At 43.5% G+C, this 22,218-nt stretch overlaps 1 protein-coding gene across 1 annotated transcript in view; it reads right to left on the bottom strand.

Moving 5' to 3' along the window:
• cnksr2a (connector enhancer of kinase suppressor of Ras 2a) overlaps positions 1 to 22,218 on the bottom strand; it is a 172,868-nt gene that overhangs the window by 63,796 nt on the left and 86,854 nt on the right. The window contains exons 4-8 of the mRNA XM_060900564.1: positions 21,657 to 21,744; positions 11,898 to 11,939; positions 10,262 to 10,381; positions 9,869 to 9,928; positions 9,051 to 9,119 (exon numbers count right to left, since the gene is read on the bottom strand). Of these exons, the coding sequence (XP_060756547.1) occupies positions 9,051 to 9,119; positions 9,869 to 9,928; positions 10,262 to 10,381; positions 11,898 to 11,939; positions 21,657 to 21,744 (379 nt within the window). The remainder of the gene's footprint in view (positions 1 to 9,050; positions 9,120 to 9,868; positions 9,929 to 10,261; positions 10,382 to 11,897; positions 11,940 to 21,656; positions 21,745 to 22,218) is intronic.

The following is a 22,218-nucleotide window of genomic DNA, read 5'->3' as shown; positions in this document are numbered from 1 at the left end:
AGAACATGAGAATTGTTACATTTCTGCTGAATTAAGTTTGTTCAATTACATAATGCTTAAATACATTGCTTAATTATTTAAAGGCTTAATAACTGAATTATTTACTTAACTGTTATTGTTGATGCATTATGTTATTATTTAAAGGTTGCTTAACTACTGAATTATTTATTTAACTGTTTAATGATTATCGTTTTTTCATTTTTCATTTTTATTTTATTGTGGATTGTAGAAACTAGCTTCTATTATTAGCCATCATCATCTCACACGCACGCACGCACACACACACACACACACACACACACACACGGAAATGGGCTGGCCTGAGGACACCACAGAGGTGAACCTTCTCCGAACACCATCCTCACCATTGCTCTGTTTTATCTTCTTAAATTGTTCTCGTGGATGTGCTTTTGCATTTGCGTTTTGTTATTGTATTATTGTGTTCACTGTCGCAAAATTGTTTTCGTTTTGTTTTTCTGACCATGAATCCAAATAAGAGTCCCTTATCTCACATTAGTGACAGTATTTCCCAATTACGCAGCTGACAAAGTGCTAATTACTTAAGGATTAATGAGTGTGGCAGCAGAGGGATGAATTTGTGAATGGAGGGCAGGGTCAGGGAAGCTGAGTGGCAAAGTCAATACACCTGTTGTCTGTGTTTTGCAGTGAGGATGGAAGGTAGAAAAGGAGGGAGAGAGCAATGAGAGAGGATCTCTCCTGACCAGAACACGTGTGTGTGTGTGTGTGTGTGTGTGTGTGTGTGTGTGTGTGTGTGTGTGTGTGTGTGTGTGTGTGTGTGTAAGCTTAGTGAAGCTGAAAAGCAGCAAAATCCAAAACATAAAGTTGTGTGTGAACATCATCTCCCACCTGCCATGCTTCATTATTCCACCCACATCAGGGACTTACTACAGTGGTGCCGAAAGCCAGGATACTGAAGGGAACCGCCCATGGAGTCCTCCCCATTTAAGGACCTGTTCCATGCCCTCACTACCACCCAACAAAACCAGCACCAAGCACTGATTGCACTCTGAAAGGAGCAGGAACAACATTTCGAAGCCTTGCTGCTGGCCCAGCAGGAAGATCACCAGGCGTTCTGGCACCCGCTTGCGTCAGCAGGATCCTCGACTGCCACCACAGCAGACCATCCCCATGTCACCCTCACCAAGATGGGGCCGCATGACGATCTGGAAGCCTTTATAGAGCTCTTCGAGCAAGCGGCCAAAGCGTGGGGGTGGCTGGTCGAGCAGTACGCGGTGCACCTGCTACCCCTACTGACTGGAGAGGCGCAGCTCACTGTGCAGCAGCTCCCCGCTGACAGCCAGCTCATCTACACAGACCTCAATCCACCAAAGCCTGGTGCAAGGTGAGGCATTGGGGAGAGCACAAGTGGTGAAGGTTCTGTGTGTGCATGGGGATGTTCATGATTATCCATTAGTGTCCATCCACATTCTATTTCAGGGAGAAAAGCATAGTGTAAAGGTGGTGGTTAACTTGCGTATTACCCACCCGCTGATTCTGGGGACTGATTGGCCAGGGTTTAGAGGCTTAATGGAGCATATAGTAGGGGGTGGGTCCTGCAATAATACCTCATGGGGAGATCCCAGTGTGGCACAGACTGGGGAAGCTGTCACAGAGCCGCATATGTCAGTACTGTATCAGGGTGATACAAGGAGTGAGGAGCAGCTCACCCCTTCTCCCTTTCACAGGGATTTCTTTGAGGATTTCCCGTTAGAGCAGTCATGAGATGAGACTCTGTGTCATGCATTTGACCAAGTGACAGTAACTGATGGTCAAACTCTCCAGCCAAATGTGACACCCTCCTTCCCGTACTTCACAATTATTATGGATAGGCTGTATCAAGTGATGGAGGACACTCAAAACCGGCAAACAGTTAACCCAATTGTTAATCCCAAAAAGCCGTAGGGAAATAGTATTCCATGCAGCTCACTTTAATCTAATGGCCGAACATTTAGGAGGAGATAAAACACTAGCCTGAATAATGGCCCGGTTCTATAGAGATCTTGCAGTCACGTGACCGGAAAGTACACAACCGCCATCTTGTCGGTCAAAAACACCGCTGAATACTGCTGCACTCGTGTACAGAATGGATCAATTTCAACCGACGGACTACACGGCTCATTTTTCTAATGAACAGATAACTAGATATATGTCTAAAATAAACGATCTACAGATTTGTGACCCTTATGGCTTACCGGACGGAGTTTTCACGACCGGATTTTGAACTGCCAGCGGAATACCCGGACGTGTATAATTACCTCATTAACTTTCCCTCGCTGTTCAGTGGTGAAGCACTGCGTGCTTATAAATCTTTGGACAGTTATCTCTACAGAAATTCAGGATTTGTCAGCGACTCAGATGTGGCATCTTGTAAACAAGAATCCTCATTGGATGGGTAAGTCACTTAAGTATTGAGTATAGCACTGACCAGCCGATTATAGAATAGAATAAGGTAATTCCAAATCGTCCGTCTTGTTTACATGGATCTGGCGTTGGAGAGGTAGAGGCTTGGCAGTGGAGATTTGAGTGGCTGTTTTCTGAGCTTAGTCAACAGGCCGGCTCTGCAGCCTCGCTTTTGCTTCGGCTCCCGGCGCCGCCTCCTTCGCTTTGCTTCCGATAACAATCCACGGAGACCCCGCTGGTCTCGCTATCTCGTCCGGAATGTTTTTTTTTTTTCTCATCCGGAATGTTGTGCATGCGATGGAAATCGCTCCAAACCATCATTTTCTGCTGGAAACCAATGTCCAGTAAGTCCATACGGTTGTAGTGGATATTGAAGTCCGGTACAGACGAACAACACGCAAAAATACACACAAAAAACATAAAAAATGCGCACAGGTAGGGAGAGCTTGTAGCCGCAGCCGTTGTAGTAGAATTGTATATAGTAGGGTTTTCCAGAAGAAAAGGTAGAAGTAAAAGCATAAGTAGAACCAGAAGTAGAAGTAGAAGGCGGAATATGGCGTTTGACTGACACGATGGCGTCTGTCACAATCTGGATCGGCTGTGACGTCACATGCAAGTGCTCCATTGGCCAGGAATTTGCAGGGATGTCTGTCAGTGGTGTGCGGCATGCTGCGGCCACCCCAAATGTGCCTTTGCGTCCTATCCCTCTAATCAAGACCCCCTTTGAAAGAATTGGCATGGATCTTGTTGGGCCATTAGGTCAGTCAGCACAGGGATATTGCTTTATTTTAGTTCTGGTGGACTATGCAACACGATATCCAGAATAAGTGCCTCTCCACAATATTTCAGCAGTATTGTGGAGGCGCTCTTCCACAGTATCTCCCAAGTCAGGATTCCCAAAGAAATCCTGAAAGACCAAGGCACTACATTTATGTCATGAACACTTTGCAAGCTGTATGGATTATTAGGAATTAAATCCATCTGCACCAGCGTTTACCAACTACAAACAGATGGCTTAGTGGAATGATTCAAACACTTAAAAATTTAATTCGAAAGTTTGTAAGCAAGGATGCACGTAATTGGGATAAATGGCTTGAGCCCCTGTTATTTGCAGTACGAGAGGTCCCACAAATCTCCATGAGATTTTCACCATTCGAATTATTATATGGGTGAAAGTCTCGCAGCATTTTGGACATGCTGCGGGAAAACTGGGAGGAGGGACCTTCAATGAGTAAAAACAAAATTCAGTACATTCTCGACCTGCGCGCAAAACTCCACACCTTCATGCGCTTAACCCAGGAGAATTTATGGCAGACACAAGAACGTCAAGCCCAGCTGTACTACAGGGGCACGCACCTTAGAGAGTTCACCCCGAGAGATAAAGTGCTCATATTATTGCCCACTTCAAGCTCCAAATTAGTCGCCAAGTGGCAAGGGCCCTTTGAGGTCACTCGGGGAATCTGGGACGTCAACTATGAGGTGAGGCAACCAGATAGGGTAGGGGCACTGCAAATATACCATTTCAACCTGCTAAAACATTGGAACGAGGGGGCCCCTGTGGCATTGGCATCAGTAGATCCAGAGAAGGCAGAGCTGGGGCCGGAGGTAAAAAAAGTAACTACTCAAACCGCTCCAGTCCCCTGTGAAGACCACCTCTCACCAGCCCAACTCACAGAGTTTGCCAGGTTGCAAAAGGAATTTTCCAACATGTTCTCACCCCTTCCTGGTTGCACCCACCTCATAGAACACCACATTGAAATTCCCCCAGGGATGGTGACGCATAGCCACTCCTTCCGCTTACACGAACACAAGAAAAAGTTGGTTCAGGATGAACTTAAGGCCATGTTCAAAATGGGCACAATCGAGGAGTCCCACAGTGACTAGAGCAGCCCAGTGGTCCTAGTTTCCAAGACCGATGGGTTGGTCTGGTTCTGTGTGGACTACAGAAAAGCCATTGTGGTGTTTAAATTCGACGCATACTCAATGCCTCACATTGATGAGTTGCTTGATCGATTAGGGGCTGCTCAATTTTATTCGACACTGGATTTGACAAAGGGATATTGGCAGATCCACTTGACTCCTCTATCCCAAGAGAAAACAGCTTTTTCCACACTGTTCAAATTACACCAATTTGTCATGCTTCCTTTTGGGGTATTTGGGGCTCCAGCTACGTTCCAGTGGCTCATGGACAAGATCCTCTGCCCCCACACTGCCTACGCAGTGGCCTACCTTGATGACATCATCATATATAGTAGTGATTGGCCATGGCACCAAGAACACCTTAGGGTCGTCCTAGAATCGCTGAGGCATGCAGGTATCACAGCTAACCTGAAAAAGTGTGCAATTGGGCGGGTGGAAGTACAGTATCTGGGTTTCCACTTGGGTCATGGGCAGGTGCATCCCCAAATTGACAAGACAGCAGCAATTGCAACCTGCCTGAGACCCAAGACCAAAAAGGGGGTTAGACAGTTCCTGGGGCTGGCTGGCTAGCTACTATTGCAGGTTCATACCTAATTAGTCAGACGTCATCAGCCCGCTGACTGATCTCACTAAAAAGGGAGCACCAGATCCGGTCAAGTGGACGGAGCAGTGCCAACAGGCCTTTACTAAGGTAAAAGCTTGCACTGTGTGGGTGGCCACTCTTACACTCCTCTGACTTCTCTCTCCCTTTTATTTTACAGATGGATGCATCAGACAGAGGGCTGGGGGCCGTTTTGTCCCAGAAGGTGGAGGGTGAGGAACGTCCAGTGCTGTACATCAGTCGCAAGCTCTTTTTGCATGAAAGTGAGTATAGCACCATCAAGAAGGAGTGCCTGGCCATCAAGTGGGCAGTCCTCACCCTCCGATACTACTTGCTGGGGTGCCCTTTCACCCTCTGTTCAGACCACGCACCCCTCCAGTGGCTCCACCGCATGAAGAATGCCAATGCGCAGATCACCTCGCCCTCCAGCCGTTTAAATTTGAGGTGGTCCACAGACCAGGGGTGCAGATGGTGGTCCACTGCAGGCCGGATGGCTCCCTGGCCTGAGTTGGGTGGTGGGGGTATGTGGCAGCGGGGGCATGGCCAAGCATTGCTTTGCGAATGGAAGGTGGGGTTAGGGAACCTGAGTGGCAAAGTCAGTACACCTGTTGTCAATTAATGTTATGTCTGTGTGTTTTGCAGTGAGGATGGAAGGTAGAAATGGAGGGAGAGAGCAACGAGAGAGGATCTCTCCCAACCAGAACATATGTGTGTGTGTGTGTGTGTGTGTGTGTGTGTGTGTGTGTGTGTGTGTGTGTGTGTGTGTGTGTGTGTGTGTAAGCTTAGGGAAGCTGAAAAGCAGTAAAATCCAAAAAATAAAGCTGTGTGTGAACATCATCTCCCGCCTGCTGCGCTTCAGTATTCCACCCACATCAGGGACTTACTACAGTGAGGTTTCAGGCTTGTTAAATGTTCATCAGAAAAAGAATCACTGAAACAATTCGAAACAACACAACAAGACACGACCCAAATCGGGCATAAATCTGGCCAAAATAGAAGAACACTCACTTGGGAGAGCTCTACCTTTTCAACAGAGTTGACACCTTTGAATCTTTTCAGTGACTTGATTCATTTGAATCTATTCAGTTATTCGATTAGTTCAGAATCACTTACTGATTTGTTCTTTGGTACTTGCCATTTGCCATCTTATTTTTTTAAAATAAAATTATAAAAAGTAGAGCAAGGAAGGGTGGCACAGTGGTGTAGTTGTTAGCACTGTCACCTCACAGCAAGAACGTTCTGGGTTTGAGCCCAATGGCCGACTGGGGCCTTTCTGTGTGGAGTTTGCATGTTTTCCCCGTGTCTGCATGGGTTTCCTCTGAGTGCTCTGGTTTCCCCCAAAGCCATGCAGGTTAGGTTAATTGGTGGCTCTAAATTGACTGTAGATGTGAGTGTGAATGGTTGTTTGTCTCTATGTGTCAGCCCTGCGATGATCTGGCAACTTGTCCAGTGTGTACCCCCCCTCTTGCCCATAGTCAGCTGGGATAGGCTCCAGTTTGCCCACGACCCTACACAGGATAAGCGGCTACAGATAATGGATAAATGGATAGAACAAGGAATGATTCATTTCATGTCAGTGACTGCTATCAATTTGTCCCTGACCTTAATGATTTAAAAAGACTCAATTATTCAGTGATTCCTGTGTACAGTGCAGGACGTATACAGTATGTTCAGTGAATTTAACCAGCCAATCACAGACCCTGTTAATAATTCAGTCATGGGTGTTACCAGTTAGGTTAACATGGGGTGGCCTTGGGCTAAGGTGCCCTTGAGCAAGGTACCTAACCCCTGACTGCTCCCCGGGCGCTCTGGTGTGGCTGCCCACTGCTCTGAGTGTGTGCGTGTTCACTGCTTCAGATGGGTTAAATGCAGAGGATGAATTTCACTGTGCTTGAAGTGTGCATGTGACGAATAAAGGTTTCTTCTTCTTCTTCAAGGACATCAGTAGAAAGAGAATCAAAAGATTCAGATGATTCAGTTCATATCAGTAATGAGCACTGACTCATTATTCAGATTAGGAATTATTCCGACTTGTCCAGGGTGTACCCTGCCTCTCGCCCATAGTCAGCTGGGATAGGCTCCAGCTTGCCCGCAACCCTGTGCAAGATAAGCAGTTATGGATAATGGATGGATGGGTGGAATTATTCTGTGATTTTATGTATAGTGTATATGTACAGTAGATGTTCAATGTGCAGCTAGCCAATCACAGGCCGCTTTGATAAATAGACACTGCCCCTACTTATCCAAGTGTTTGACCAATGATGTCAAGAGAAACAGATCAAAAGGAAAGATTCAATTCATATCCATGACCAGTATTGATCACTGATCTTAGCGAATCATTCAAAAATCCTTCAGTGATTCCTTTGTAAAGCGGTGGGCATTTCCTGTTTGTTCAGCCAATCACAGGCCCTTTTAATAAACAGAACCCGCCCCTTGTTCATAACTGAGTCAGTCTTGGGTCTGATCAAGTGCAACTGAACTGAACAAAAGGATTGATTCAGAAGTGACCTGTATCGATTCTTTAGTGATTCAGTGATTTAGGGATTCATTCACACACAAAAAAAGATTGAATCATTTGCGAATGAAACACATGATGGAACATTTTTGGACCTGGAGGTGAGATAAGGCCGAGGGGCCAAGGGGCTGAGGGAAAGCCATGGTCTAATGATTCAAGAAGCAACTTTGGAACTAAAAGGCCATTGGTTTGATTCCCTGGACCAGCAAGAATGGCTGAAGTGCCCTTGAGCAAGGCACTGAACCCCCAACTGCTCCCCAGGCTGCTCTGGATATGTTGTATGTCACTCTAGATAAGAGCGTCTGCTAAATATCAGTAATGTAACTTAATGAGTCGCAGTCATTATTGAGACATTAATAAATAAATAAATAAATGTATCCTTGAGTTGTTGGTAGATATGTCATCTGTGTTTGGAGTCACTGAGCTGTTTAAAGTAATGCTCTTTAAACTAGTTTCCTGTCCTCAGGACAGATTAGGAGACATTAAACTGCCTTCTGAGTAAGACATAGCTTAACACACTTAACACTTAAACACAGTGCTGAAGAACACAGGGGTTTACACTGAATGTGACCATGATGAGGAAAGATCACAGATTATCAGCACAGGCCTGATGGAGCTCAGTCGTGTTGTCCTGCTGAAACCAGCCCACACAGCTGCCTCAACCCCAGGGGAGAGTACATGGTCATAAATACACATTATGGTCTCCATAGTTACCTCGACGGTAATGAAGCTCGCAGTGCGGCTTTAAAAACTCCAGCGCTCGCCTCCTGCTGAACCGCAGTCTCTAAAACCGTCTGAACTCGACAATAAACTCTCACTCACACAGAGAGCCGTACTGTACCCCAGCTCATTACCAGCGTTCTCCTGAGAATATTCTGCCAATATTTACCAAACATTTGCATGAAAGTGGTCCTTTCACTGGCCTTAACGTTCAGGATGCAGTGTTTGCTCTTCTGAAAAATCACATTCAGCTGTGAAAAATCCATAAGAATCAAATCCAACTTCGGAAATGTCATTAAACAGTTTTTAATTACACACTGAAAAACAAATCCATTTTAATTTGTTTGCTTTTTTTTACAGTTCTTTTGCTTTACCTGGCCTTTTTTTTTTTTGCATTGCACTTTTAGAAAAGGGTATAAACAGGGCTGAGTGATACTATGATATAATATTGATATCATAATAAATTATATCATGAAACACTTTTCTGAGACTGAAACCACACAGTTTATTTGAAGTATTTGATGATTTTTTTGTACTTAATCTTTAAAACTGTACATTTTGTTTTTGTAAGCGTTACCATTTTTACGTTTGTCAGTCATTGTGATACTTCATGCATATTGGGATATGATATTTTTATCATTTAGCCCTCATAAGAAATAAGGATGAAGTTTTTCGGGCTTTCATGAATATTTGAATGTTCTAGAATTTTTTTTTTCCTGTCAGGAAAGTGCTGTCTGCTGCTAGAGACTTCAGTGAACAAGGGATGAAAGATGGATGGAAAGATGGAAAGATGAGTGAAGAGGAGCGATGACAGAAAAGTGAGCTAAGGTAGAAAGTGGGAGGCAAGCAGGGTGAGAAGAGGCAGAACCTTACCACTGTCTGATGGTTCACCTGGATCACCTCATCACCTGCGTGGATCTTCTTACAGCGATCTGCTGGAGACTGAGCAAGAGAGACAGAGAGAGAGAGAGAGAGATGGGGGAATAAATAAATAAATTAAATGTTTAGTGTGAAAATCTGGACTAAATTTGGTCAGTGTTTTTGGACACTGATGCACATTTTCACTCCTTTATCCCTCCATCTCTCTCTCTGTCTCTCTCCTTCTTAATCTTTCTGTTTCGATCAGATAAACATCAGAGTTATTACATCTCAGTTACACAATCACACTGAGTCACAGCTCATATCTGATTCTGTCACTAATTTAGTTTTGTTTCTTTTCTTGGTCTACTGAAATGCTATCGTGTCATCTCTCTCTCTCTCTCTGTTTCTAAGAGTTAGAGGGATCAGCAGTGTAATAATGAGAGAGCATGGGACTGATAGCTGAATGAATCACTCGATTTGTATTATTGCAGTCATGAGCATCTACAGGGAGAAACTTCACATGTCCACACACACCCACACCCAGTCACACGCCCAAACACACTTGACCTATGTAAAGCAGCCTTGAGTTTGAGAAAAGCGCTATATAAATGTAACTTATTATTATTATTATTATTAAACACACACCCACATACACACACACACGCCCCCACCCACCCATACACATATGCACACACACACACGCCCCCCCCCCCCCCACACACACACACATGCCCACACACACACACACACACATGCCCAAACACACATACACCCACACATATACTGTATGCCCAAACACGCCCACCCCACACACAGACAAACACACTTACACCCTCGGTTGTTCCGGTAATGACGTGAAGCCCATCATATGTGGATTTGATGTACATACCCTGCAGGAAACAAAAACATCACCTGAATACACAGAAAGAATACTAAAAAATAAAAATAAAAAACTCCTGCGCAGAAGTATTGGGACTAGAGACTATCAATCTGTTTACCATATACAGTATTAAAAAATTAATGTGTGAAATAATATATTGATATAAGTGCATTATTATTATTATTATTATTATTATTATTATTATTATTATTATTATTATTGTTGTTGTTGTTGTTCATGAATTTCTCCTTTTTTATTGTTATTCTCCAGTGGAGCCTTCACTAAATATTAATCATTAGGGTGCCAATAATTTTGAAAACTGTAAATATCTGGATGATCTCACCAGTCCCTCACTGGGCTTGATGTTGGCCAGTTGGACCACCTCGAGATGAGCTGACTGAGACACCAGAGGGTCCGAAGATAGAGAGATGATGTGATCACACACCCCGGATAGAGTCTTACACTACACACACACACACACACACACACTTTTATTTTTATTTTCATAACAGTTTATCTGAAAAGCACAGACTAACGTTGTTTTCACTCCATTTGGTCTCTCACACACACACACACACACACACACACACACACACACACACACACACACACACACACTGTCCATCTGAGAGCTCAATATGCTACACACACACACATACACACACACACACGCACGCACACACACACAATATAAACAATAATCCGATTCGGAACAGCGTCTCAGTGCACCAGTTGTTGTAAACAGGTGGTGTGTGAGACTGGTGATGTCGTGTTTGTTTGTTAATCCATTTTTATGCCTTATGTGAGAGTCCAGAGTTTATCCTGACGATGATGTGCAAAAAAAACATGCTGACGTGTAAACAGACGGATAAAAAGGAACGCGTGAAATGTTAATCTACAATAATAAAAAAACCACAACAAAAATACTGCAACAAATGAAATACAGTATGACGTTATTTGTAAAAAAACCTTTCTTTTTTGAGATTGTAAATGCAACTTTAAGTAATAAAGAAAATGTTAACATTAATTAACATAACTTCGCTAGCTGTTTAGCTAACTGCGAGTAAACTCTCTCACATTGATCACAAGAGGGATTTCAATATTCAGTTATTTTCTCATTTACACCACTGCACTGCTGAGTTCTGGACTCTGATCGGTCAGAAGGTATTGATTAATTCTCTATAACAGCAGCTCTGGCTGTAGCACAGGTTTATATTAACGCACTCGCGATCGTTTCCATAGTAACAGCTCATGCTGGGGTCCAAGTAAGTCTGATATGCCAATGTCTCAAAAGATTCTCTCTGTTTTTGTTTTCACTATAAGCAGTGTGTGTGTGTAGGAAATAAAAGCCTGAGCTTGCGGGTGTGGTATGGACGGAGGTATTTATAGCCAGGACATTCAGAAAGAATGACAGCTGTGCCCCACCCAGCACAACCTGAGAAACATATACACACACACAAACACACACACACACACACATACAAGTGGGTGTGTGGACTGAAACTACGACACACAGCAAGAACTTATACGTGGTCTGTGTGTGTGTGTTATTTGTGTGTGTGTGTGTGTTCTTTTATTAAAGAATGACAGCTTGCCTGCGACCCTGTAGAACAGTATAAAGCGGCTAGAGATAATGAGATGAGATGAGATGTTATACTTTTTATCCATTTATAGTTACATTTCATCTTGTTGAACATCCACAAACCAAGTTAGTTCCTGTTCTTACTTACTAGTGATTAGAGTGATGAATAATAGTGATAATGAAACTGAATGAGCTGTTGCTATAGCAACAATAACATGTTTGTGATAATGAGAGAATTAATATATACTGGTCTTATTTAAAAAAAAAAACATTCTGACTAATCAGAATGCAGAATTCAACAGCACTGTGGTATTAAAGTGATAAACATAAAAACTAACACCTGAATCCAGTGCTACAATGTGACGTGACACGACAGTTAGCGAAAGTCACCACTTACCACATGCAGGATTTTATTCTCCGTCTCATAAACAGTGCAGTCCTACAAAAGAGCAAAACACATGGTTAGGGCTTTAAGGGCTCACACACACAGACACACACACACGAAAAACAGCAACACAACACTGAAATCAATAACTTTTAAAGCAGCTGTCTGTAACGTTTACTGCCTTCTGCTGCCTGTCAGCTGAATTACATCGCCAGTGAAAATTCTGACCTGACATGCATTTTTAAAAATTATTTCTGAGAAAAAGACATATCTGTTTCTATAGTGGGCGGGGTTAAATTCTGGGCCAGAAAAAATGTAAACAGAAATTAAGATTTTTTTTTTTCTGATGCTTTGCAATGTTGCAGGTAACATTATACAACCCCGATTCCAAAAAAGTTGGGACAAAGTACAAATTGTAAATTAAAACGGAATGCAATGATGTGGAAGTTTCAAAATTCCATACTTTATTCAGAATAGAACATGGATGACATATCAAATGTTTAAACTGAGAAAATGTATCATTTAAAGAGAAAAATTAGGTGATTTTAAATTTCATGACAACACATCTCAAAAAAGTTGGGACAAGGCCATGTTTACCACTGTGAGACATCCCCTTTTCTCTTTACAACAGTCTGTAAACGTCTGGGGACTGAGGAGACAAGTTGCTCAAGTTCAGGGATAGGAATGTTAACCCATTCTTGTCTAATGTAGGATTCTAGTTGCTCAACTGTCTTAGGTCTTTTTTGTCGTATCTTCCGTTTTATGATGCGCCAAATGTTTTCTATGGGTGAAAGATCTGGACTGCAGGCTGGTCAGTTCAGTACCTGGACCCTTCTTCTACGCAGCCATGATGCTGTAATTGATGCAGTATGTGGTTTGGCATTGTCATGTTGGAAAATGCAAGGTCTTCCCTGAAAGAGACGTCGTCTGGATGGGAGCATATGTTGCTCTAGAACCTGGATATACCTTTCAGCATTGATGGTGTCTTTCCAGATGTGTAAGCTGCCCATGCCACACGAACTAATGCAACCCCATACCATCAGAGATGCAGGCTTCTGAACTGAGCGCTGAGAACAACTTGGGTCGTCCTTCTCCTCTTTAGTCTGAATGACATGGCGTCCCTGATTTCCATAAAGAACTTCAAATTTTGATTAGTCTGACTACAGAACAGTTTTCCACTTTGCCACAGTCCATTTTAAATGAGCCTTGGCCCAGAGAAGACGTCTGTGCATCTGGATCACGTTTAGATACGGCTTCTTCTTTGAACTATAGAGTTTTAGCTGGCAATGGCAGATGGCACGGTGAATTGTGTTCACAGATAATGTTCTCTGAAAATATTCCTGAGCCCATTTTGTGATTTCCAATACAGAAGCATGCCTGTATGTGATGCAGTGTCGTCTAAGGGCCCGAAGATCATGGGCACCCAGTATGGTTTTCCGGTCTTGACCCTTACGCACAGAGATTCTTCCAGATTATCTGAATCTTTTGATGATATTATGCACTGTAGATGATGATATGTTCAAACTATTTGCAATTTTACACTGTCGAACTCCTTTCTGATATTGCTCCACTATTTGTCGGTGCAGAATTAGGGGGATTGGTGATCCTCTTCCCACCTTTACTTCTGAGAGCCGCTGCCACTCCAAGATGCTCTTTTTATACCCAGTCATATTAATGATCTATTGCCAATTGACCTAAGGAGTTGCAATTTGGTCCTCCAGCTGTTCCTTTTTTGTACCTTTAACTTTTCCAGCCTCTTATTGCCCTTGTCCCAACTTTTTTGAGATGTGTTGCTGTCATGAAATTTCAAACGAGCCAATATTTGGCATGAAATTTCAAAATGTCTCACTTTCGACATTTGATATGTTGTCTATGTTCTATTGTGAATACAATATCAGTTTTTGAGATTTGTAAATTATTGCATTCCGTTTTTATTTACAATTTGTACTTTGTCCCAACTTTTTTGGAATCGGGGTTGTATAATAAAAATACTATTTTTGTTGCATGATTAAATATGTATCGAAACCAGACTTATATTAAAAAAAAAAAAAAAACATTATAGACTGCACCTTTAACATTTACACAATTTTTTTCCATTTTTATTTTTTAATTTTTGGCCAATCATTTGGGACTGCGCTGTAACTTCTAACTGTCAGTAACAGCACTGAGAGCATGAGCTCGAAACAGCCTCCAAACATGGCCACTCCAAACTACAATTCCCAAGAATCACAGCGCCCCCTGTCTCCTGCATATTAATTACACCTGTCTCTCACTTCCTCATCAATTAGCTCCGCTACTTAAACCCCTCTCTCAGTCACTCCAGTTGTGAAGTATTGTTCAGTGTTTCTCTCCTGTTGCACCGAGCTGTTTACTTTCTGCCTGTCTGCTTGTTATCTCGACTTTGTTTACATTCTCTTCAACCTCGTCTTCTCTTCTACGCTGCTCTGTCTGCTGATTGACCGACCCCTGCCCGTTACTCTGACTATGATTCTCATCCTCAGATTTGGCTTTGTTTCCAGTTTGCTGCACCCACTCTCCCCTGCACCTGCATCCTGACACTAACAGAGTTAAATTAAATTAAATTAAATTAAAATTTACACTGCAGGCATGCAAAATGATATTTTATATCATGTTCTGACTAAAAAGTCAAATATTTTTCAGTCCTTTATTTGAAATTAAACATTTTTAACCTTTAAAAATGTCACTTGTGATATCAATATTTTTTAGGATTATGAACAAACCTGCCGTCAGTAAAAGTGTTTGATTTTTTTCATACTTTTTGAAAGAAATCATTATAGAAATCTTCCATAGTTTCAGCCTTAATGTCTGTTAAATTGAGCTGAATTGAAATAAGCAATATACTGTATTTACTTTACTGTATTACAATAATATTAAAGTGAACTGAAGCAGAAGGTGAGCTGTGGAAAGATTTGAGCAGAAGACAGAAGATTCCACTTGGCCTGAAGTTTGAAGTCAGATTAGCAATGCGTCTCAACCTCCTGCTCCGTAATCAGGCCCGGATTGAGTGCAGGATTTAGCAGAGTTTTGTGTTTAAAACCTCACTGATCTTTTCAGTTCTGCTCTCTGTGACTGTGACCAGAACATCTCACCCCACAGCAGCTCGAAACGTGGAGTGATGAAGTGTAGCTCAGGCTTTCTGTTACAGTACCACACCAAAGCGGATTCAGTTCCCAGAACAGCATGTCCACGAGTGTTTTATTCCTCTGACACTACAGCTGTTTACCAACAATTACAACACAAGTTCATAAAAAAATAAAACGCAGCTTGTGACAGAGCAACTGTAAAGAAGAAGTGTAAACTCCTCTGGGCTGAAGATGTCGAAAAAGTTCAAGTTGCAGCTTCACCTCTGAGTGTTACACAGCGCTGACACTGGAGACTCCTTCCAGAGATGATACACAAACAAACACATTTCTCTTTACTTTAAGAAAACTTTCAAACCACATCAACAAGCTTATGTGGAGTATCTGTTGTACAAGTCCCTGTGAACAAGCTTTTACTGTGCACTGTTGAAATAGGGGTGCAGTAGGAGTCCATTTCTGTACCCCAAAGTACAATCTACACTAATATACCCTCTAGGACTCATTTTTGAGCCTCGGGGTAACCATGTGTACCTACCTTTTAAGGACCAAAAAGGTACATATATGTTCCCAAGCAGTATATACAAATAAAGTACCTTCGAGGGAACTGCACCCCTATAAGGACAATAATGTACTTTATTTTCTGAGAGTGTAGTAACGAGAACAACATTGACACTAAAAATTACAGATTTCTTTAAAATAGAGCGAACGCTTGTCAGAAATCGTGTCTCACACGCCGTCCTGCGTCAGTACATGAGGAAAGAAGTGTAAAAAAATATATATCACTCTTCCTCCACCATCCTCCAGCTCTGTAACACACCACAAGTGGATACAGGAGAGGCATGATGGGATTGAACATGGCGTCCCGTGAGAGCTCTCTGTGTGTGTGTGTGTGTGTGTGTGTGTGTGTGTGTGTGTGTGTGTGTGTGTGTGTGTGTGTGTGTGAACAGAAGTGGGCCACCAGCAGCAGCTCAGTGCTTGTTAGAATCACACTGAAGTGGCAGGTGGGAGGAAAGCAGGAAGAGATCGAGCTGTTTGCAGTTCAGCAGAGCGCACAATCAAATCCGTTTTTGTGAGTTTATCTGTTTTAATTGAAAAAGAAAATGTAAAACGTTTTAAAAGTCTGAACTTGTTCTTTTTCCCCCCAAACAGCGCATTTTATATTAATTGGAAAGGAGATAGGAGTAATAGCTTTTACAAGTTAGTAAACCTGCTCTACATTTGTTGAAAAATATCCTCATATGGTATGTTCTCTTCATCAGTGCTTAAAAACATGCTTGAGGTTGAGAATCGTTAAGAATTATTCATGAGCAAGACGTGAAACTCCCATCGCTATCGTAACTATATCCTCTATTATTAATCCTTATATTGTGTTTAAAAGCTTTCACATGTTTGTCCGAAATTCTGCAGATATCTGTATCCTCTGTCAGAAAGAAGAAGTTAAAAACCTTCAGTTCCACAGAACCCTCAGTCACACCATGGCACTGCTAAAGTCTGGACTCTGATCGCTCAGGAGGTGTTGATTAGTTTTCTATAACAGCAGTATACTATACTCTGATGGTAGTGCGGCTGCAAATCACAGGTTGAACGTTCTGATACGTTATCATTTCTATGGTAACAGCTCGTTCACAGGGGTGTGTCCAGTGTAAGGAGTCTCCAGTGTCAGTGCTATGTAACAGTCAGAGATGAAGCGGGAACTTTTTTTCCGACACCTTCAGCACTTTGGAGTTTACGGTTCTTCTTTGTGGTTTCTCAGTCACATGATAGAATGAGCTGTGAGGTCATTTTTGTCTTATTAACTTCAAGAGAGAATAAAGAGGCTGCTGAGGGAGCGAGTGTTTATAGCTGCTATAACATCAGTGAGAACAGGAACTCACTCGCTTCACAGCAGGCTTGTAGTACTTGAGTCCGACTCATGCCCTAATTTTAAGGACTCATGTCTCGACTTGGACTTGAGCACTGATGACTCGGACTCGTGCATTAACTGCATTCAGACTCGTAAATTGGCGACTCGGATTTTTTCTTTATTTTTTGTAACATGCCATAATAATTTGGCATAAGATATTTATATCTACATTATTTTTGTACTAATTTTGTGCAAGAGTGCGTGCATCAGATAGACTCTTGGGTGCGCTCCGGACAGTGCGTGCACCAAGTGGAATCTCATGTGCACGCCATAAACGACTCGCACCTGCACAGGATTAAGACGCAAATAGCATGCCTCTATAAAAACTGTGAAAATACACTTACTTTGCGAAGTATTGAGTTGCATTGCTGACACATTACCAAGCCTTATTTCCTTGTTTGTTTTCCTGATCCTTGATTTCCTGTTTCTCTTCTTTGATTCTGCTGAGTCCACGACAGCCTTGTTGTTCCTCGCTCGACCTGTTGCCTGTTTTACAATTTTGCCTGCCATTCTGGATTTTTTACCTGTCTTCACTCGTATTAATAAACACACCTTCTGCACTTACATCCATCTCCCAACCATCTCTGACAGAATACTTTACACTCCCTGATAAAGAGAAGCACATTTACCTGTTCATACAACATGTTCAGGAACAAACGAATGTTAATGGTGCTGAAACAGACACCGTCACATGGTGTGGTTGGAGTGTTGGACTCGGATTCAACACGGATCAGTAGTGGACTCAACTCAGACTCGATTTGAAATTTTTTTTAATGACTTGAACACTGGGGACTCGAGACTAGACTCGGACTCGAGGTTAAGTGACTCAACTACAACACTAGCTTCACAGAACATTAAAATGTAGCTATAAATGGGCAAAAGTATGGCATGTCATTTTAAATGGATTAAATAATAAAAATTGTTAATTCTTTTGTTAGGAAGGCTAACAAAGAAACAGCTATTAGCCCAGTGTTCCAACATCCGTAATCGAAATCTACTATCACAACTAGAGATTAATGAAATACAACAACGATGCTACGGCAAGGGGAAGACAGGTCAGCGGGGAGATGTCATCATCATCCCCACAACCAGAGATTGGGTACCAGGCCCCAACAGCTAACAGCCTCAACACAAGAGCTGCTGACCTGAGAAGGAAGATCGTGACCCAACTGGAAACATGGAGCCCCTGATGAATACCGAAGCTGAGTTGCCAAGTACCTTCAGAAGATCTACTAGTAGCTGTGAATGCTGCTCTGAAGACAATCTCCACAAGAACCATCATTGAGACCAACAAGCTGATACACAGTACAGCAACAGTAATCATGGAGATGCTTGGACACAAGGTGGGCTCAGGACATAACAAACAGTATCCACCATGGAAGAGATGATTAGAGCCCAAGATAAAGGCAGCACGGAGAGAAGTTAGCCAGCTAGCTGAACTACAGAAAGGGAACATGGTGAATAAAGGGGCACCCAGGAAGTACAACTCCCTCTCCATACCAGAGGCACTCAAAACTGCCAAACAGCGACTAACAGCTCTGGCCACCCGGTTGAAGAGATACACCAAGGAGGGAGAGGCCAGGAGAATAAACAAGCTGTTCTCCACTGAACCAGCCAAGGTGTACTCTCAGTGGCAGGGGAACAACAACTGGTCAGACCCACCAAGACCTGAGGTGGAAAAATACTGGAAAGACATATGGGAAAGAAAGGCATCACACAACACCGATGCCCAATGGTTAGTGGACCTAAGAGCTGACCACAGCAACCTCCCAGAACAAGAACCAGTAACCATCTCAATGGCAGACGTCCAAGAAAGAGTGTCAAAGATGAAGAGCTGGACAGCACCAGGCCCCGATATGATCCATACGTACTGGCTGAAGAAGCTAACTGCACTCCATGAACGCCTAGCAGCACAGATGAACCAGCTGCTGAGGGATGAGACCCACCCAGAATGGCTAACCCAAGGCAGGACAGTCCTAATCATGAAGGACCCCCAGAAGGGACCCATCCCATCCAACTACCGGCCAATTACCTGTCTCTGCACAACATGGAAGGCCCTGTCAGGCATCATTGCGGCAAAAATGAGTAAGCATGTGGCTCAATACATGAGCGAGGCATAGAAAGGGATTGGCAGTAACACCAGAGGAGCCAAGCACCAGCTACTGGTTGATAGAACAGTCGCCCGAGACTGTAAGAAGAGACAGACCAACCTGTGCACTGCCTGGATTGACTACAAGAAAGCCTATGACTCAATGCCACACACATGGATACTGGAATGTCTGGAACTGTATAAGATCAACAGGAACCTAAGGACCTTCATCCAGAACTCAATGGAAATGTGGAAGACAACCCTAGAGGCCAACTCAAAACCCATTGCCCAAGTCAACATCAAGTGCAGCATACCAAGGAGATGCGCTATCACCACTGCTGTTCTGCATAGGCCTGAACCCCCTCAGTCGGATCATCATGAAGAGCGGCTACGGGTACCGATTCCGTAGTGGGGCAACAATCAGCCACCTGCTCTACATGGATGACATCAAGCTGTATGCCAGGAACGAGCGAGAAATAGACTCGCTGATCCACACCACCCGGATCTACAGCGATGACATAGGGATGTCATTCGGATTGGACAAGTGTGGCCGGATGGTCTCAAAGAGAGGCAAGATGATCCGGACTGAGGGGATTGACCTACCAGAGGGCAACATAGGCGATATCCAAGACAGCTACAAGTACCTTGGCATCCCACAGGCTAATGGAAACCATGAAGAGGCCACAAGGAAGTCAACCACAGCCAAATACCTCCAGAGAGTAAGGCAGGTCCTGAAAAGTCAGCTGAATGGTAAGAACAAGGTCCGAGCCATCAACATGTACGCACTACCAGTCATCAGATACCCCGCTGGTATCATAAACTGGCCAAAGGAGGAGATAGAAGCCACAGATATCAAGACTAGAAAGCTCCTCACCATGCATGGAGGGTTCCACCCCAAGTCCAGCACCCAGAGACTATACACTAAGCGGAAAGAGGGAGGCCGAGGGCTAGTGAGCGTCAAGACCACGGTCCAGGATGAAACATTGAAAATCTGAGAATACATCAGAAAGATGGCCCCAAAGGATGAACTGCTAAGTGAATGTCTCAGGCAGCAGAACCCTGATGAGAGCGCAGAGGAGGAGGAGGAACAGACAACCTGGAGGGACAAACCCCTACATGGCATGTACCACTGTCAGATAGAGGAAGTGGCTGATATCAAGAAATCCTACCAGTGGCTGGATAATGCAGGACTGACAGACAGCACAGAGGCACTAATCATGGCAGCACAAGAACAGGCCATAAGCACAAGAGCCATAGAGGCCAGGATCTACCAGAGTAGATCAGACCCAAGATGCAGACTGTGCAAAGAAGCCCCTGAAACAGTCCAGCACATAGTAGCAGGGTGTAAGATGCTAGCTGGATCAGCGTACATGGAGAGGCACAACCAAGTGGCTGGGATAGTATACAGGAACATCTGCAACCAGTATGGAATAGAAGTACCCAAGTCCCAATGGGCCATACCACAGAAGGTGGCTGAGAACAACAGGGCCAAGGTTCTGTGGGACTTCAGCTTCCAGACTGACAAACAGATCCTGGCTAACCAACCAGACATAGTGGTGGTGGACAAAGAGCAGAAGAGGGTGGTGGTGATAGATGTGGCGATCCCAGCTGATGCCAACATCAGGAAGAAGGAACATGAGAAACTTGAGAAGTATCAAGGGTTGAAAGAACAGCTGGAACGGATGTGGAAGGTCAAGGGTTGCGTGGTTCCCGTGGTAGTGGGGGCACTTGGGGCAGTAACCCCCAAACTGGGAGAGTGGCTCCAGCAAATCCCAGGAACAACATCTGAAGCCTCAGTCCAGAAGAGCGCAGTACTAGGAACATCGAAGATACTGCGCAGAACCCTCAAACTCCCAGGCCTCTGGTAGAGGACCCGAGCTTGAGGATGACATGGATACCCCCCCCCCCCCCCCGCCGGGGGTGAGAAGGAGATTATTTTATATATGTTATAAACTAACAAAAAGCCGGTTTCCGATAACAAATTTTCCATCCCACACAGGGATCTTTTTCGGGCACTGTATTTAAACGTACAAACAGCAGTACACGGAGTGAATGAGAAAAGACAGGAAATGAGGGGTATATATACAGTATACACACACAACAGAAAGCCATTAGTGTCAAAACATGAGTGAAGTGGCACGAATGACATTAATTAAAGGAATATATATATAATTTTTTTTTTTTTTAGATTTTTGGATCCTGCTTAAGGGTTTTCGATGGTCTTGCTGGTTGTATAAACTTAAACACACACCAAAAACACAAAACACACAAGCCAAGAAGCCTTTATTTGTCACACATACACTCAAGCACACAGTGAAATTCCTGCTCTGCATTTAACCCATCTGAAGCAGTGAATGCACACAAGTGAGCAACGAGTACACACACATACCCAGAGCAGTGGGCAGCTATGCTACAGCACCCGAGGAGCAGTTGGGGGTTAGGTGCCTCACTCAAGGGCACTTCAGTCCAACCTCAGGCCATGGCTGCCCCATGTGAACCTCACCACATGTCTTTGGACATGGGGAGAACACGCAAACTCCACACAGAAAGGCCTGGGCTCAAATGCTGGGCTCGAACCCAGAACCTTCTGGCTGTGAAGCGACAGTGCTAACCACTACACCACCGTGCTGCCCCCCCCACCCATACACACACACACACACACTCTCTCTCTCACTTACCTGCTGTACAATGGTAGTGAGTTCGAGACACAGCTGGATCACATTGTTCCTCGTCACTGAATAATCCGTGACTGCAGCAAAAGGGGACCTGAAAAAGAAGTAGCACCTGGAATTAACCATTAGATCATCCTTATGCTTGGACCTACTGGATGGACTGTGTGTGTGTATATGTGCGTGTGAGAGAGAGAGAGAGAGAGAGAGAGAGAGTGAGAACCCTTGAGGAACCCATGTCTATATTAAATAAGCACTACAAACTCCACATTTATTACTCATTATTTTCTTCTTAATACCTAGCACTTATCAGGGTTCTAAGTTCCAAGTAGAACCTTTTTTCGGAGGTTAAAATAAAAACCCGTTCATGATGCAATGAATCCTTAAAGAACCTCTATTTCTAAAACTGTATTCATTACCTCATTAACTCTGTGGTATAAACTCCGTTATTAAATGTTATTCTTTGTCAGAGTTCTAAGTGGAACCTTTTTTAAAAACTAAGAACCCTTTTAACCTTTAAAAGATCCCATTTTTAATCCCAAGAGTGCATGTATTTCTGGGTAAGTGTGCG

The sequence above is a fragment of the Neoarius graeffei genome, chromosome 19, assembly GCF_027579695.1.
Source record: "Neoarius graeffei isolate fNeoGra1 chromosome 19, fNeoGra1.pri, whole genome shotgun sequence".
NCBI lineage: Eukaryota > Metazoa > Chordata > Actinopteri > Siluriformes > Ariidae > Neoarius > Neoarius graeffei.
The sequence above is the reverse complement of the archived record's forward strand: the minus strand, read 5'-3'. Positions and strand labels throughout refer to the sequence as shown.